This window comes from Chiloscyllium plagiosum, unplaced genomic scaffold, assembly GCF_037043375.1.
Source record: "Chiloscyllium plagiosum isolate Xiang-an unplaced genomic scaffold, Cpla_swu_hap1 HiC_scaffold_16, whole genome shotgun sequence".
NCBI classification, from domain to species: domain Eukaryota; kingdom Metazoa; phylum Chordata; class Chondrichthyes; order Orectolobiformes; family Hemiscylliidae; genus Chiloscyllium; species Chiloscyllium plagiosum.
In genome coordinates, this window is record NW_028270154.1 from 75,219,170 (window position 1) to 75,235,348 (window position 16,179).

Here is a 16,179-nt window from a genome sequence, read left to right on the forward strand (position 1 = left end):
GACTTGATAGAGGTGTACAAGATGATTAGGGGTTTAGATAGGGTCGACAGTGAGAATCTTTTTCCACGTATGGAGTCAGCTATTACAAGGGGGCATAGCTTTGAATTAAGGGGGGGTAGGTATAGGACAGATGTTAGGGGTAGGTTATTTACTCAGCGAGTCGTGAGTTCATGGAATGCCCTGCCAGTAGCAGTGGTGGAGTCTCCCTCATTATGGGCATTTAAGCGGGCATTGGATAGGTATATGGAGGATAGTGGGCTAGTGTAGGTTAGGTGGGCTTGGATCGGCGCAACATCGAGGGCCGAAGGGCCTGTACTGCGCTGTATTCTTCTATGTTCTATGTTCTAACCTCTGGGACAGTGCCACAGGTCTGTCTGAAACAAAAGCAACTAGAAAGAGGAGAATGTCAGATTTGGAAACTGAAGACAAAGTATTTTAGTAGTGTTGTGGGGAAAAATAAGTTAGCAGGGATGTATGGTATGTGTGGAAGCTATCCCTGTGAAAAGTGATTAACCTTTGAATTGTTTAGTAGATAAATAATTACGCTATGTTTGGGGCAGAGCTTCTATTGTAGATCACAGTTCAAGTATTAACTTTGGAGGTTTGCTGTGCTTTGGTGTTATGTCACACATCATATTCACCCATAAAGCCACTAGGGATGGGGTGACGAAGGACAAATGCAATGATCTTTAAAAGAGTTCACAGCTTGAGTTACGTAGAGGTTTACTACGTGATGCCCTAACTGCAGTCTGTTGGATAGATTATTAATCAGTGTGTTCTTTTATGTCCGTAGCCCAAGGATTGGATCACATAGCAGAGAACATCCTGTCCTACCTGGATGCCAAGTCACTCTGTGCTGCTGAGGTGGTGTGTAAAGAATGGCAGCGGGTTATTGGTGAGGGAATGCTGTGGAAAAAGCTGATTGAACGGATGGTGCGCACAGACCCGCTGTGGCGAGGCCTCGCAGAGAGGAGGGGATGGTGAGTTACTTTAATCACATGCAGTGCATAAATTAAAATAGACCAATCCCAGCTGCCTCTCTAGCTATAAAGAGAAACTCTACAATCATTACATTGGGTATGAAATCTATCCCAGCTCTTTGACAGAGCCTGTGATCATCAGCCCGATTATTCCTTTGTTGACTTAGAGTCATAGAGATGTACAGCTCGGAAACAGACCCTTCGGTCCATTTTTTTCCATGCTGACCTAATCTAGTCCCATTTGCCAACACTTGGCCCATATCCCTCTAAACCCTTCCTATCTATATACCCAACCAGATGCCTTTTAAATGCTAGAATTGTACGAGCCTCCACCACTTCCTCTGGCAGCACATTCCAACCACACTCCACCTTCTGTGTTTAAAATGTTTCCCCTTAGGTCCCTTTTAAATTCAAAGTTTGTGCAAAGTTAGTGAGACATCATTTCCCATACACACAGCCATATTAACTATCCCCAGTCAGCCCTTGTATTTTCAAATACATATTTTATTACTCTCCCTCAGGATTCCCTCCGGCAGCTTGCCCACCACTGATGTCAGGCTCACTTGTCTTTAGTTCCTTGGCTTTTCCTTGCCACCTTACTTAAGTAGTGGCACCACATTAGCCAACCTTCAGCTTTATTATCCATTTTGTTTGAATTTTCCTAATGACATTGTCAGGTCAAAGCATCATGGTAATATCACTGGTCGAGTAATGCAGAGCCCCAGGTTCATGTTCTGGGGACATGGGCTTGAATCCCACCGTGGATTTGAATTCAGTAACATTCTGAAATTAAAACATGGCCGTGTCCGGAAGGAAATCTGCCATCCTTACCTGGCCTGCACTTGACTCCAAACCCACCGTGATGTAGGTTGTTCTTTACTGCTCTCGGGACAATTAGTAATGAGCAACAAATGCTGGCCTAGGCCATGATGTCCACATCTCATTGTCAAGCTTGTTAAAAAATAAGTAATTTGGAATTAATTTTTGTTGTAACAATACTGCACTGTCACTTAACTGTCTCTGTGTCCTACCTCCACGAATTGTGAATCCTCACCACAATTCTTTAGTTTCCTTACGAGCCTCAAATTAACTCTGGCATGAAAATTGACCTACCTGTTTTATCATCATTTCCAGCTGAGAGTAACACTCCCACAAATATTCAAGGGAATAGATCCAACTTAATGAATGAGCCAGTGAATTGATTTGTATATTGTCAGCTTATGTGCGATTGCCAAATTTGAGAAGGTATTTGTTCTGTCCATAGAAACAAATTAACTGTTTTCCTTTTACTATATAGAAATGCATCTTAAGTTTGAAAATATATTAAGCATTGGAAAACAGGAAAAGACAGAGGTGATAAACTATTTGCACTGGTTGGAGATTCTAGAATTAGGGGGCAAGTTTGCGAATTAGGACCAGACCATTCAGGAGAGGTTTAGGAAGCACTTCGGTAATCAAAAGTGTGGGAGATGTTTTGGAATGCTCTTCAACAAATAGCAGTGAATGCTACATAACTTGGTAATTTTAAATCTGAGATAAAAGTTCATTAACAAAGGTATTAAGGGATATGGGCCAAGGCAGGCATATGGAGTTAGGCCAAAGATCAGCTATGGAAAAGGTGTGAGTGCTTCACTGGCCTACTGCAATACCTGTGTCCCTTAATGAAGTTGAGGTGGTGATTAGCAACGAAACAATGTACAGAGTCTAATATTATGAGGCAGTCTTTAATTAAAAAAAAATGTGGAAGGACTGACGTTAAGTGTCTTTTCCCTGTTTACTCATGTCTCTGCCCTTTCTTCCTAGGGAACAATATCTGTTTAAAAATAGGCCTGCGGATGGTCCACCAAATTCATTTTACAGAGGGTTATATCCAAAGATAATCCAGGATATAGAGGTATGTCCAAGCCACCCAATCACGCATGAAGTTCGTTGTCATGTTCTCTGTTCTTCAATTTAATTTACAACAGGCTGCTAAATTTTGAAGTGCTTTACAAATCCAAATTTGCCTAGTTTGTTAGTAACGCAACTTTAGGTATCACTGTTCTCTTCTGTTCTATCACTGCCCCCAGTACTCCTTTGGTTGTAATATTGTTTGATCACTTCTAATGCACATTGCTGTTTCGATAGTACAGCAGGAATTACAATGTGTTTGACACTAAAGTCTTAAGATAACCAATGCATCCAAGTGATTGTAATGTTGTGTTTATACACATAGGAAAGCAGAAAATTTATGGTGCAGGAGGCCATTCAGCTCATTATCTCTGTGCTGTGTGAAAAAGAACTGTCTGTCCTAATCTCGTTTTCCAGCTCTTGATCCATTTCTATACACGTTTTGGTTTCCTTTAAATAAGGCGGCTTCCTTTTGAAAGGTTGATTATTTAGCTCAGGGATTCCAGTGTACTAAGCTTCTTGATTGATTTGGTTCAAACTAATGTTGCATTAAGTCACCAACACCTTTCACCATGTGATAAAATAATCATTTTGCCAAGCAGAATATTTTTCATTAAGATGTGGCACCTTTTTATGTATTTTTCTTATGCAAAAAACCTGCTGAAAATGTCCCTAGAGTGAGAAAAGGAAATCTTTTCACAATGTAATGTAATCTTTGCAAAGCAATTACAGTTCTGTTCTCAACAAGAGTTCCCAAAGGTTTCATTTCTGGCTGAATTTCTGTGGCCTTAACATTCTTCCTAAAATTGGACACCCAAACTGTACACATTATTCTAACTGGGTTCAGATTCTACTAACTTTACTTCATAACTTAAACTTCAACACTAGGGGTCAACCTTGCCATCCTTCACTGTACAGCTTTCAAAGTTTCCCTTGTGCCTACATGACCGTAGTTGGATGTGCCATCCAATTGATCAGACCATCTATTCAGCTTCAGCTCCATGCTTTGCACTGAATCTCTGCTGATCGAGCTGTGTGCCTCAGTGTTCTTCACAGCTGCTACATAGTTACTGAACTGCACTGGTATGCAATTCTGATCACCATTGCATCTCTCTCAGCTTCTCCCAAGTTGTTCAAGCAGTATTCATTAGGAAGTGTACCCCTTGCATTTCCCCTCACCCATTTTCTTTCAAATCTATTATCTATACTTAGTCTGTATGAGTTTAATTTGCCACAGTACCAGCCCACCAGCTCATTTTGTCCTAGGTCTTCTCTAATTGCACACACGCTCCATTTTTGCTGATAATGCACACAGTTTAGAATTATCTTCAAGTTTAACTATTCTTATTGAGTTTCTCAATGTAGCCATGTTTCAGTTCTTCAAGATTCATCGCCCAATAACATTTCACCATTAATAAGCCGAGACACTATATATTCCCTCCACACTGGTATCCAGAATCTGCACTCAGTTAATCTCCCTAGCACTGCTATCTGGGTCTCCCCACTCAGTATATCGAACCTCAGTATTGATTTCCACTACACTCCACTCAATATCGAACCCCAGTAATGATGTCTGTGACTGTCAACTGAGTATATTAAACATGGCTACTGATATTTGTGACACTTCACTTTGTATATCTAACCTCAGCACTGACATCTGTAACTGTCCACTAAGGATATCTCCTATCACTGATTTTTGCAGCTCTCTACTCGGTATCTTCAACTTCTACACTGATATCTACCACTCTCCACTCAATATTTGTCCAGCACTGAGGAAAGAGACCTTGGAGTGCAGGTTCATAGTTTCTTGAAAGTAGAGTTCCAGATAGATAGGAAAGCTTTCCTTTATTAGTCTGAGCATTGAGCATAGAAGTTGGGAGGTCATGTTGCGGCTGTTGGTTAGGCCACTTTTGGAATATAGCGTGCAATTCCAGTCTCCTTCCTATCGGAAGGATGTTGTGAAACTTGAAAGGGTTCAGAAAAGATTTAAGAGGGTGTTGCCAGGTTTGGAGGATTTGAGCTATAGGGAGAGATTAAATAGGTTGGGACCATTTCCCCTGAAGTGTCGGAGGCTGAGGGGTGACTTTTATAGAGGTTTATAAAATCATGAGGGTCATCGATAGGATAAATAGACAAAGTCTTTTCCCTAGGGTGGGGGAGTCCAAAACTAGAGGGCATAGGTTTAGTGCGAGAGGGAAAGATATAAAAGGAACCTAAGGGACAACGTTTACACGCAGAGGGTGGCGCGTGTATGGAATGAACTGCCAGAGGAAGTGGTGGAGGCTGGTACAATTACAGTATTTCAAAGGCATCTGGGTAGGTATATAAATAGGAAGGGTTTGGAGGGATATGGGTCAAGTGCTGGCCAATGGGACTAAATTAGGTTAGGATATCTGGTCGGCATGGACATGTTGGACCGAAGAGTCTGTTTCCAGTCTATACATTTTTATGCTCTATGATAGGTATTGAGCACTGATCTGTGACTCTTCAATAAGTATATCCAACCTCAGTACTGGTATTCCCCACACTCCACTCAGTATTTCAGCATCATCACTGATTTCTGCAACTGTTCACTCAGTATATCTGAACCCAGCACTGATATTTGCTTCTCTCCACTCATTCTTTCATCCTCAACACTGATGTCTGCAACTCTCCACTCAAGCCCATTTCCACGATCCACAACCCTACACTGACATCCTGGTATCTCTGCTGAGTGTTTTCCTGCCTGCGCTGGTATCCCAAATTCTTCATTCAGTATATGGATCCCACATTGGCACCTATCAACATCAGTATCGGAGAACTAGTTCAGAGACAGTATTGTCAGTGCTGGAATGGGATTCATCTACTCTAAACTCAGTTAAATATAATTTAGCATGTCTGAGGAGAGACTTGTGCTATCAATGCTGAATGTCATCTTCATAAATTCTTCATTGCAAACTAAATGGTGAGATTTCAAGCAGTGCATGAGATGGTTCCAATTCATAAAAGTTTGATAACAGGCATTCCCGTAAAATGCTCCATTTCATTTGTCATTGACTTGATTTTTTTTTAATTTCAAAGCGCAGCCATTGTCTGAAATCCGTTGTAGACTTTATTGTTCTGTCATAATGAGTTGGCTACACCATACACATAACTGTAAGTGAACACATTTTGTCCTTAAAGACGCACCTTGTAAAGAAAAATACATCTTTTATGATGTGAATAAGCCTATAAACTCTTGATGTGGTTCAGAAATATTAGCAATGGTCTTTTTGGCTGCTGCACAGACATTCCATCCATTCAAAAGAAAAATGTATTACGTAAAGAGCTATGTTTTTCTTTTCAAAGGCAAATTATACAATTTTTCCAGCTGCTTTAAACATTTTTGAAGCCCAGCTGTGGGTGTGTCTCTGTGTGCTAGGGTGGTGTTATCGGGACTAAAATCTATTCTTCAATTAAACTATTTCTATCCATTACAGAAGCTGTATAGGAATCTACAACCTTTGAAGGCATTGTGGTCTGTCTGCCTGGCAATGCTGTATTTGCCGGATTGAATAAGCATTAGTGGTGTCATCTCTGCTGAAGCTCCATAGCCTTGAGCACATAATCTAGGCTGACCCTTTAGTACTGAGGGTGTGTTGCACTGCATTGTCAGAGTATTGTCAGTTACATGATCCTTGCCTCCTCAGTTTATGTAATTGATCTCACGGTGCTAATTCATAGAAGAAGGGGATTCTTCCCATCGTCCTGCTCAATATTTATCCCTCAACTCAAATCAGCAAAACAAATTGACAGACGATCATGGGAGTTATCCCAGTATATTGGCCACCATTGTGGAATCAATTATATAATTGCTGGCTGATGCTCAAGCTTTGGGACTGTACTTAATGAGGTACTGTCTATCAGGCAGCATGTTAACGATCCCATGGTATTATTTGTATCATTTCCTTCAACAATCACACATCTGTATATTAAATAGTAATTCAACTCATTGCTATTTGTGGAATTTTGCTGTATTTTACATTTGCCTCTATAACAGTAACTACATTTGAGTAGCTCATTGTATGTGAAGTTATTTTTATGCAGTTGTGAGTCATAGAGAACGGATTACTTATGTTTTAAGAAAAAAACAAACTACTGCAACCCTTCACCGGAGGTGGTTGAAATTGATGACAAATTGTTGTTTTGAAACATTACCAATTTATGCCCTTTCCCATCTGTCCACAGTGCTGAATCTTAGTTGGTTACTTTTCTTGCCTCCGCAATGGTATCCAGCTCCATGATCCCACAGTGCTTTGGTTCAACCCAAATCTGTATTGATGCTCTGTGGTCTGTTTTTCTTCTGAGTGTTGCACCCTATCAGAAGGCTAAGGCGTATAAACTTTTCACTTTGGAATCAGTATCTCCATGTAAAAGAGAGAAGGTGGTCGTAAAGGGTAGCTTTTTGGACTGGAGGCTTGAGACCAGTGGTGTGCTGCAAGGATTGGTGCTGGGTCCACTGATTTTTATCTCCTACAAATGATTTGGATGTGAATATAGGAGATAAGGTTAGTAGGTTTGCACATAATAAAAAAAAAGGTGTAGACAGTGAAAAAGGTTACCTCGAGTACAACAGGATTTTGATCAGATGGGCCAGTGGGCCAAGGAGTGACAAATGGGGTTTAATTTAGATAAATGTGAGGTGCTACATTTTGGTAGGGCAAATTAGGGCAGGACTAATGTATTTAATGGTAAGGTCTTGAGGAGTGTTGCCGAACAAAGACCTTGGAATGCAGGTTTATAGTTCCTTGACAGTGGAGTTGCAGGTAGATAGGATAGTGAGGAAGACATTTTGTACCCTTGCTTTTATTGGTCAGTGCATTGAGTATAGGAGTTGGCAGGTCATGTTTTAGCTTTACAGGATATTGGTTAAGCTACTTTTAGAATACTGCATTTAATTCTGGTCTCCTTGTTATAGGAAGGATGTTGTGAAACTTGAAAGGGTTCAGAAAAGATTTACAAAGATTTTTGCAAGGTTTGTGAAGGTTTATAGCTCAGGTTGAGGTTTAGGGTGTAGGTTTGCTCACTGAGCTGTAGGTTTGATATCCAGATCTTTCATTACCTGGCTAGGTAATGAAAACCAACAAACACTGACCAAATACTTAACTACACCAGCAACCATCCCAACACACACAAACAAAGCTGCATCAGAACACTATTCCAACGAGCCACCACACACTGCAGCACAGATGAACTTTGGAAAACAGAGGAGAACCACCTATACAACGTATTCAAGAAGAACGGATACTCAAAAAATGCAGTCCGCAGATTCCTCAAGAACAAACCACAACAAGCAGACGAAACACAGCCAGAAACCCTAACCACCTTACCATACATCAAAGAAGTTTCAGAAATGACAGCCAGACTACTAAGACCCATTGGAATCCTAGTAGCACACAAACCCACCAACACATTCAAACAAAGACTAACAAACTTAAAAGACCCAGTACAACCCATGGACAAAACCAACGTCATCTACAAAATTCCATGCAAGGACTGCCACAAACACTACGTAGGACAAACGGGAAGAAAGTTAGCCACCAGGATACACGAACACCAGCTAGCCACAAAAAGACACGACCGTCTCTCCCTCGTAGCCTTACACACAGATGAAAAAAACCACCATTTTGACTGGGACAAAACATCTATCCTGGGACAGGCTGAGCAAAGACATGCCAGAGAATTCCTAGAGGCCTGGCACTCCAACCACAATGCCATAAACAAACACACAGATCTAGATACCATCTATCAACCCCTCAGAAAACGAACAGGAAATGACATCACCACAAACCCCAGGAACCCCATCCAGGACAAACCTGTAAATAGAAAGCAGGAGACTACAGCTTCGCTTCACTTGGAGGTCGCCTAGCCAGGTAATGAAAGATCTGGATATCAAACCTACAGCTCATCGAGCAAACCTACACCCTAAATTTACAAAAATGTTGCCAGGGTTGGAGGGATTGAGCTATAGGGAGAGGCTGAATAGGCTGGGGCTGTTTTCCCTGGAGTGTCGGAGGCTAAGGGGTGAACTTAGAGGTTTATGAAATCATGAGGACATGGATAGAATAAATAGACAAGGTCTTTTCCTTGGGATGGGGGAGTCCAAAACTAGAGGCCATAGGATTAGAATGAGAGGGGAACGATTTAAAAGGGATTTAAGGGGGAACCTTTTCCCACAGGGTGGTGCATGTATGGAGTGAGCCGCCAGAGGAAATGGTGGAGGCTGATACAATTACAATATTTAGAAGGCACCCAGATGGGTATATGAATGGGGGGGGGGGGGGGGGGGTGGTTTCGAGGGATATGAAACACATGCTGGCAAATGAGACTAGATTGATTTAGGATATCTGGTTGGTATAAACAAGTTAGACTGGAAGGGTCTGTTTCAGATGTGCTGATGTTCAGATGTTTCACGTGCTGTACATCTGACTTGAGTCTGTAAAAGTGGTCACTAGTTTTCCTACTTAAATGTTTACTAATACCTGGAATTGTGAATTAAGGGAAAGTTAGGCAGGCTAGGTAAACTTGCTGGAATTTCAAAGAGTGAGATGTGATTTGATTGAAAGATAAGATCCTGAAGGGTCTTGATGAGGTAGATGTGGAGAAGATGTTTCCTCTTTTGGGAAAGTTTAGAACTGGAGGTCACTGTTTAAAAATCAGGAATTGCCCTTTTAAAACAGGGATGAAGCATATCTGTTTCCTCTGAGGGTCATAAGTCTTTGAAGCTCTCTTCCTGAAACAGTGGTGAAAGCAGAGCCTTTGAGTATTTTCAAGGCAGAGGAGGATAGAAACTTGTCAAGCAAGGGAGTGAAAGATGATCCAGTTTAGGTAAGATTGAGATTACAGTCAGATCAACCAGGAACTTATTGAATAGCGGAGCAGTCCTGGGCGGATGAATGCTGTACTCTTGCACCTTGTTCATGTACAGTTCCTGTCCTGCGAAGTGTAACAACTGCTTTTACCACCAGTTTATTGAGCTGAAGGTTTTGTTAAATACATGAAATTATTGGTAAACGTCTATAATCTTTGTATTTATGGTGAGTGTTTGTGGATAGTTTATGCACGATAGGATAATAAAGGTATTTGTTTCCTCTTCCTGAACGATTAAATAATGGAAGAGTTCAGGGCCTATATTGCAAGGCATGTTTTGTACCTTTTGAGTCCTTGGGTATGCAATAAACTTGTTGCAAAAAAAAAACTGAATCTTGAAAGATGTCTGAGGTTTTAGTGGTTTTGATCCATCCCTTTCAATCCTGCCCACCCAGGATTGATTCGTTTAACCTAAACTAATGTTATTTCTTTGTTGTAACATCTGTGTTCTCTCCTTTGCCAATCTAAATTCAGCTTGACGAAAAAAATGCCTCTCCTCCTTTGTGAAATGCGGGCTTTCTTCCCATTACTGTTAATTTACAGTGCAGAGAGATTTTTTTGGTTGCGCAAAACTTTATGCAATTTCCTACAATGCTTGAGACCAAATGATGGCTAAATAGAATTACATCCAGTCATGAGATTGAAATGTGCACCTGCGTCTCCCTGTTTGCTGATAAATCAGCTCCTATGTTCAGGAACTAAGTTATTCATTCAATAAGCTATTATTGTCAAGTTCTTTTAAAATAGGTGTATTGGGGGGGGGGTCAAAGAACAGTCAGTGGTATTTGGAACAGCCTGCTTTGGGTGCATGAGGAAAATGGGGATACAAAAACCTATTTGCTAAACCAGATACTTACGCAAGTTTTTGTTTTTTTTTCGTTTTACTGCACAGCACAATCAATAACATGCTGAATATAGTAAAATTGATTTCCCCACACTCAAGTGAAATGTAGACTCTTAACTGCCTCTGGGGCTCAGTCAGAGACTGTCAGTCTGAATCTCTGAACAGCTAGCAAACCGACAGCTTGGACTATGATATTTTTCAGAAAAGGTTGCTGGTATAGTTATATCAGCTCATGACGTGGGGATGAGCTAAAGGTCGCTTAGACCACTTGCTCTTGTTCTGATGCAGGTTTTTCTCAGTCAATTTATTCTAGTAACAGCATACAAAATAAAATGAATCTGAAAGAGGACTTCAAAATGTTACCTGTTTCACTTTCCATAGATGCCAGAGTTGCTGAGTTTCTCCGCCACTGTTTTTCTTTCAGGTCGTCAGCAACCACAGTATTGTATTTTGCATTGACCTGTCACAAGGTGTTGATAAGAGTTCAGGGAGGGTGGCATTAGTGTTGAAATTGAAGCCCTTTTCCTCATTGTTTACATAGTGTCTTTTTCATACCTTTGTGTGTGTGTGTGTGTTGGGCAGTTGTCTCACTTTAATGAGGTGGCTTACATTAGATGTGCTGTGCCTGACAGCTTTGCAGGTAAATGCAGCCTGTAAAACATGATTGTACGTATATTGAGTTATTAGCTGATAGGTTTAATGATTTTACAAAGTTTTCTTGATTAATAATCTGACTGTTCTTTGTTTATTTACAAAGGCTTTTACATCAATCACATTTGATAGCTCACTCTTCTGATATCTCAAGAGCCATCAATTGGAAGTTCTTGACTGATTCTGCTTCCCAAATTCCTAATTTTTTTCCTGAGAAATCGCCAGGATGGGGCACCCCTTCAAAGTTGCAATGTTATCTATGGCCTTTGTTTCACATCTGCAGTACATCACTTTGAGTATGCAATTGGTAAACAAAATGATTTTTGACCAAATTATAGCACGCAACCATTTTTAACACATGACTACTTCACACACCTTTTTAATCTGTAGTGAAGGTTATTGCATCATACGTAATAACAACATTATTGCTTATTATAAAATGTTTAGATTCCTGACTGATGTATGCCAATTAAACATGGGTTAATCTAGAAGCAAACTACATTGTCACAGAATTACCATCATGTTGATTACAGCCAGAACAATGTAAAATGTGTCAGGAGCTTGCAACGCCTCCACCTTGATAAGAGCTGTCCCTGGTCTCAGTCCCTTTAATGCACCTCACATTTACAGTTTGCATTCTCTCTTTCTTTGTTCTTTTGTCTGTAGTAATGTTTTTCACACTCTTCCAATGATCACCCCCATTGATATGAAAATTTGGACTTTGCCAAAGCTTGAAGGCAGCAACCCTCAGGTATCTTCCTAACTAGACATGGACAGTGACTGTGAATCAGCTATTTGATCACTACAATTCTTGATCAGTTTGACCATCAGCTTGTTCAGTGTCATAGACTGGAGTATGACAAAGTCCTGGCTGGTTTTGCTTTTTGCTCGTTTTCTCCCCATTTCTGCACTCTAAAATGAGACTGAATCATTGTATATGAGCTCCTGTCCTGGCGTTGGAATCTAGATCAGAAATTAAGTCTGGGACTTTGTGATGGCCTACCCATGGCTACTTGGAGCAGTCAATTTTATATCATGGACCCCAGAGAACTGAGTTCCATTCACTGATTTACCATCCCCAGTACATTTTAGATCGTGCTGTTCTCCTTGCAATTCCAAATCGCAAATGATTTGACTGGCCCAAGAACCAGTCCTTAATTCAAACTCACCTTGAAGATCTTGCTTTGTTTCAGTAAGACTGTAAAATATCTTGGCTGTGCCAAGCTCATTTTCCAGTGGAGAATAGTCAATCACATACTGCTGTCTGTAGTATGGCACCAAAGTAGTGGCCACAAGATCGATTGATTCTGTGACTCGAAGGACTTGTTGAATAAATGGGAGGGGAAGGGTAGTCATTTGTCTGATTTCACTGGACTATCTGGTTTATGGTTGGTCTGTCTACTGTCCAGAAATTTGATTTTAGGTTCACTAACAATGGAAGTAGCAACTGCGAAGATTATCCCTCTGTCAAACAGTAATCATGTGCTAATTATGTATCTCTTGAGAATGAGTGTGTTTTGTACTCTGCACGGTATGTGACATCAGAGAAGATTGAGGTGACCTTACTGAGGTGTTCAAAATTATAAACAATTTTGACAAGGTAAAGAAGGATGTTCTGTTTCCACTTGATTCTCCTAGTTACTGACATACCAACAATTTCAGGATTGTCAGCAAGAGGGGGATGAGGACAAATATTTTTACTCAGTTGTTAGGATTTGGAATGCGCTTCCAAAGGAAAGCTGTATATATGTTTGAAAGTGATGAAGTTAGGAGGCTATGGAGATTAGCTGGGTAGCTCTTTCAGCAGCCGGTAGAAATATCATGGATCAAATGGCTGCCTTCTACTGTAAAATTCTATAATTAGACTCAACAGTCTCAATCCTTGGAATGTGTTGTAGTGGGTAAGGAACTAGTATTCCTTTTGGGCGTCTTATCCCTCATCCCTATGTTCATTGTTTGCTTGTTACCAGCCTTCCATTGTCTTCCATAAACTTGCATTCAAAATACTACTTCCAGTATGAGTTTGCACCAAATCAATTCTTGTTTGGTTTTAAACGCTCTCATCTTTGTTTAGACCCTTAAATCACCTTGCCTCTCCGGGTTCTTTAACTAGCTCTACACTCCGTCCATTCTTGCTGCTTTCCCATTCAGGGAAATTAGTAGTATTGGGCTATTATATTGGTAGCTTTAGTGGCTGGTACTCCAGAGACAAGACTTTAAATCCCACCATAGCGGCTGAGCGTGTTTGAATTCAATTACTTTACGCATGAAAAACTGATCTTATTGAAGATGGTTGTGAAACTACTGAATTGTTATATAAATCCATTGGGCTCAGTTCAGGGAGGATAATCTACCATCCTTGCCCAATCTGGCTAATATGTGACTCCAGTATGACTGGCTCACAACTGACTTTGGAGAAGGTCTGGCAAGCTACTCAGTTGTATTAAACTGCCACAAAAAAAGTCAGTTCAGACAACTGACCAAATCATCCAATGGCTGGCAGTGGCTCATTAGTTAGCATTGTTGCCTCATCGCGCAAGGGACCTGGGTTCGATTCCAGCCTCTGGCGACAGTACAGACTCCACACAGACATTGTCTCTGTGTATTAATGGGTCTCCTCCCACAGTGGAGATATGTGCAGGGCAGGTGGATTGACCTTGCTAAAATTGTCCATGGTGTCCAGGGCTGTCCAGGCTTGGTGGATTAATCATTGGAAATGCAGGGTTATGGGAATGGGGTAGAATGATGGGTTTACATAAGATGCTTTTTGGAGGGTTGGTGCAGATTTGATGGATTGAATGACTTGCTTCCACATTGTAGGGATACTATGGTTCGGCATCAAGCTCGACACTAGAATCTGCTGTCTGTAGTATGGCACCAAAGTAGTGGCCACAAGATCGATTGATTCTGTGACTCGAAGGACTTGTTGAATAAATGGGAGGGGATCCTAACATTGAGGGGTTTGAGCCGAAAGTGGGAGAACTGTCATATAAACTGTTCAAGCACAAAGTTGTATTCATCTTACAACAAATGTCCTGGACTCTTCTGTCAACAACACGAGATATGTTCTCTCCCACAGGCGGACTGAACCAGCAGAGGTGGCCACAGTACTCCTAGAATTGGAAGAGTGGACTTAAAAAATTTTCAACCTTGACTGATTCCTCAAAGCCTCCTCACATCAGCACCAAACTTGAAGATTGTGGTTCCTCATCCTGTGGAACCTGGGACCAGGGGCATAGTTTCATGATCAAATGTCTAAAATTTAAGACTAGGACGAAGAGAAATTTCTTCACTCAGATGATCGAGTCTCTGGAAATCTCTGTGCCAGAGGGCTTTGCATGCCTCATCATTGAATACCTGGGAGGCTAGGAAAGACCAATTGTTGGTTTCTGAGCATCATGGGATATGGGAAAGAGCAGGAAAGTAGGGTTGAAGCCCAAACTCAAACGTCGATCAATTGAATGGTAGGACAGAATCACTGGGTCAAATTGTCTACTCCTATTTATGATATTCTTGTTTTGATCAACAACAAAGCTAGATTTGCACAGACCTTTGCACACTGACTTCTCAACTGTACATGCAGTTTATGGGGCAGAGCTTCATGGAATAATTATAGGAGGCCAGACTTTAACTGCATAGATTTGGCTAATGACTCAGTGCACATAGACCATATGATGTGGTCATGACACACAGACCAGGTACTCCCTTTCCCCACAATGAATAGTGTGTACTGGCTGACATACGAAGACCAGATGTTCCCTTTCCCCAGTGTATAGAAACATTATGGTGCTGGCTGATAGACCAGAACCAGGTGCTCACTGTCCCCAGTGTGTAGAGAACATTGTGGTATTGACTGACACATCAGGACTAGGCGCTCACTGTCCCCAGCGTATAGAGGCAGTGTAGTACTGAGCCTCACTGTCCCCAATGTATAGAGACCGTGTGGTACTGAGCCTCACTCCAGGGCCAGGCGCTCACTGTCTCCAGTGTATAGAGGCAGTATGGTACTGACCGACAGAATAGGTCCAGGTGCTCAATGACCTCAGTGTATAGAGACAGTGTGGTACTGACCCTCACTCCAGGGCCAGGCGCTCGCAGTTCCCAGTGTATAGAGGCAGTGTAGTACTGAGCCTCACTGTCCCCAATGTATAGAGACTGTGTGGTACTGAGCGTCACCCCAGGACCAGGCGCTCACTGTCCCCAGTGTATAAGAAACATTGTGGTTTTGACTGACACATCAGGACCAGGCACTCACTGTCCCCATTGTGTAGAGACCGTGTAGTACTGAGCCCCACTCCAGGACCAGGCGCTCACTGTCTCCAGTGTATAGAGACAGTGTGGCACTGACCGACACAATCGGTCCAGGTGCTCACTGACCCCAGTGTATAGAGACAGTGTAGTACTGACCCTTACTCCAGGACCAGGTGATCAGTGACCCCAGTGTTAGAGACAGTGTGGTACTGACCGACACACAGGGCCAGGCGCTCGCAGTCCCCAGTGTATAGAGACAGTGCGGTACTGACCCTCACTCCAGGAACAGATACTCCCTTTTCCCAGTGAAAGCGTCAGAAGGGAGGCACTGTCCAACTTAACAGGAAAAGAGGGACCTGACTCGATGCCAAAAATGGGTAGAATTTAATTTTACTTCAAACATAAACAAAGTTTGGCATAGTTGGCTTTCTTTCCATCACCTGATAGTCGTGGTTTCACCCTACATGCACAATTTCTGTCCAGCTGGCAATACTCGCATAGGAATAAGTATAGAATTATTCATAAAATTACATCTAATGTTGGATTTTGAGATTTTTGGCATGTGTAGTGTTGGGTAGCTGGGTCATATTAAGCTTCAAGGCAAAGGTAAATTAATGCCAAGTTGTTCCATAAACTGCTGCAGACTGTGGCCCTTACAATGGACATGTTGTGATT

At 41.6% G+C, this 16,179-nt stretch overlaps 1 protein-coding gene across 4 annotated transcripts in view; it reads left to right on the forward strand.

Annotated features, from left to right (window-relative positions):
• Positions 1-16,179, forward strand: part of LOC122556778 (F-box/WD repeat-containing protein 11) — a 177,509-nt gene that overhangs the window by 128,258 nt on the left and 33,072 nt on the right. For all 4 annotated transcript variants that reach the window (XM_043703932.2, XM_043703930.2, XM_087995466.1 and 1 more), the window contains 2 exons: positions 794-980; positions 2,784-2,874. In XM_043703932.2, coding sequence (XP_043559867.1) covers positions 794-980; positions 2,784-2,874 — 278 coding nt within the window. The remainder of the gene's footprint in view (positions 1-793; positions 981-2,783; positions 2,875-16,179) is intronic.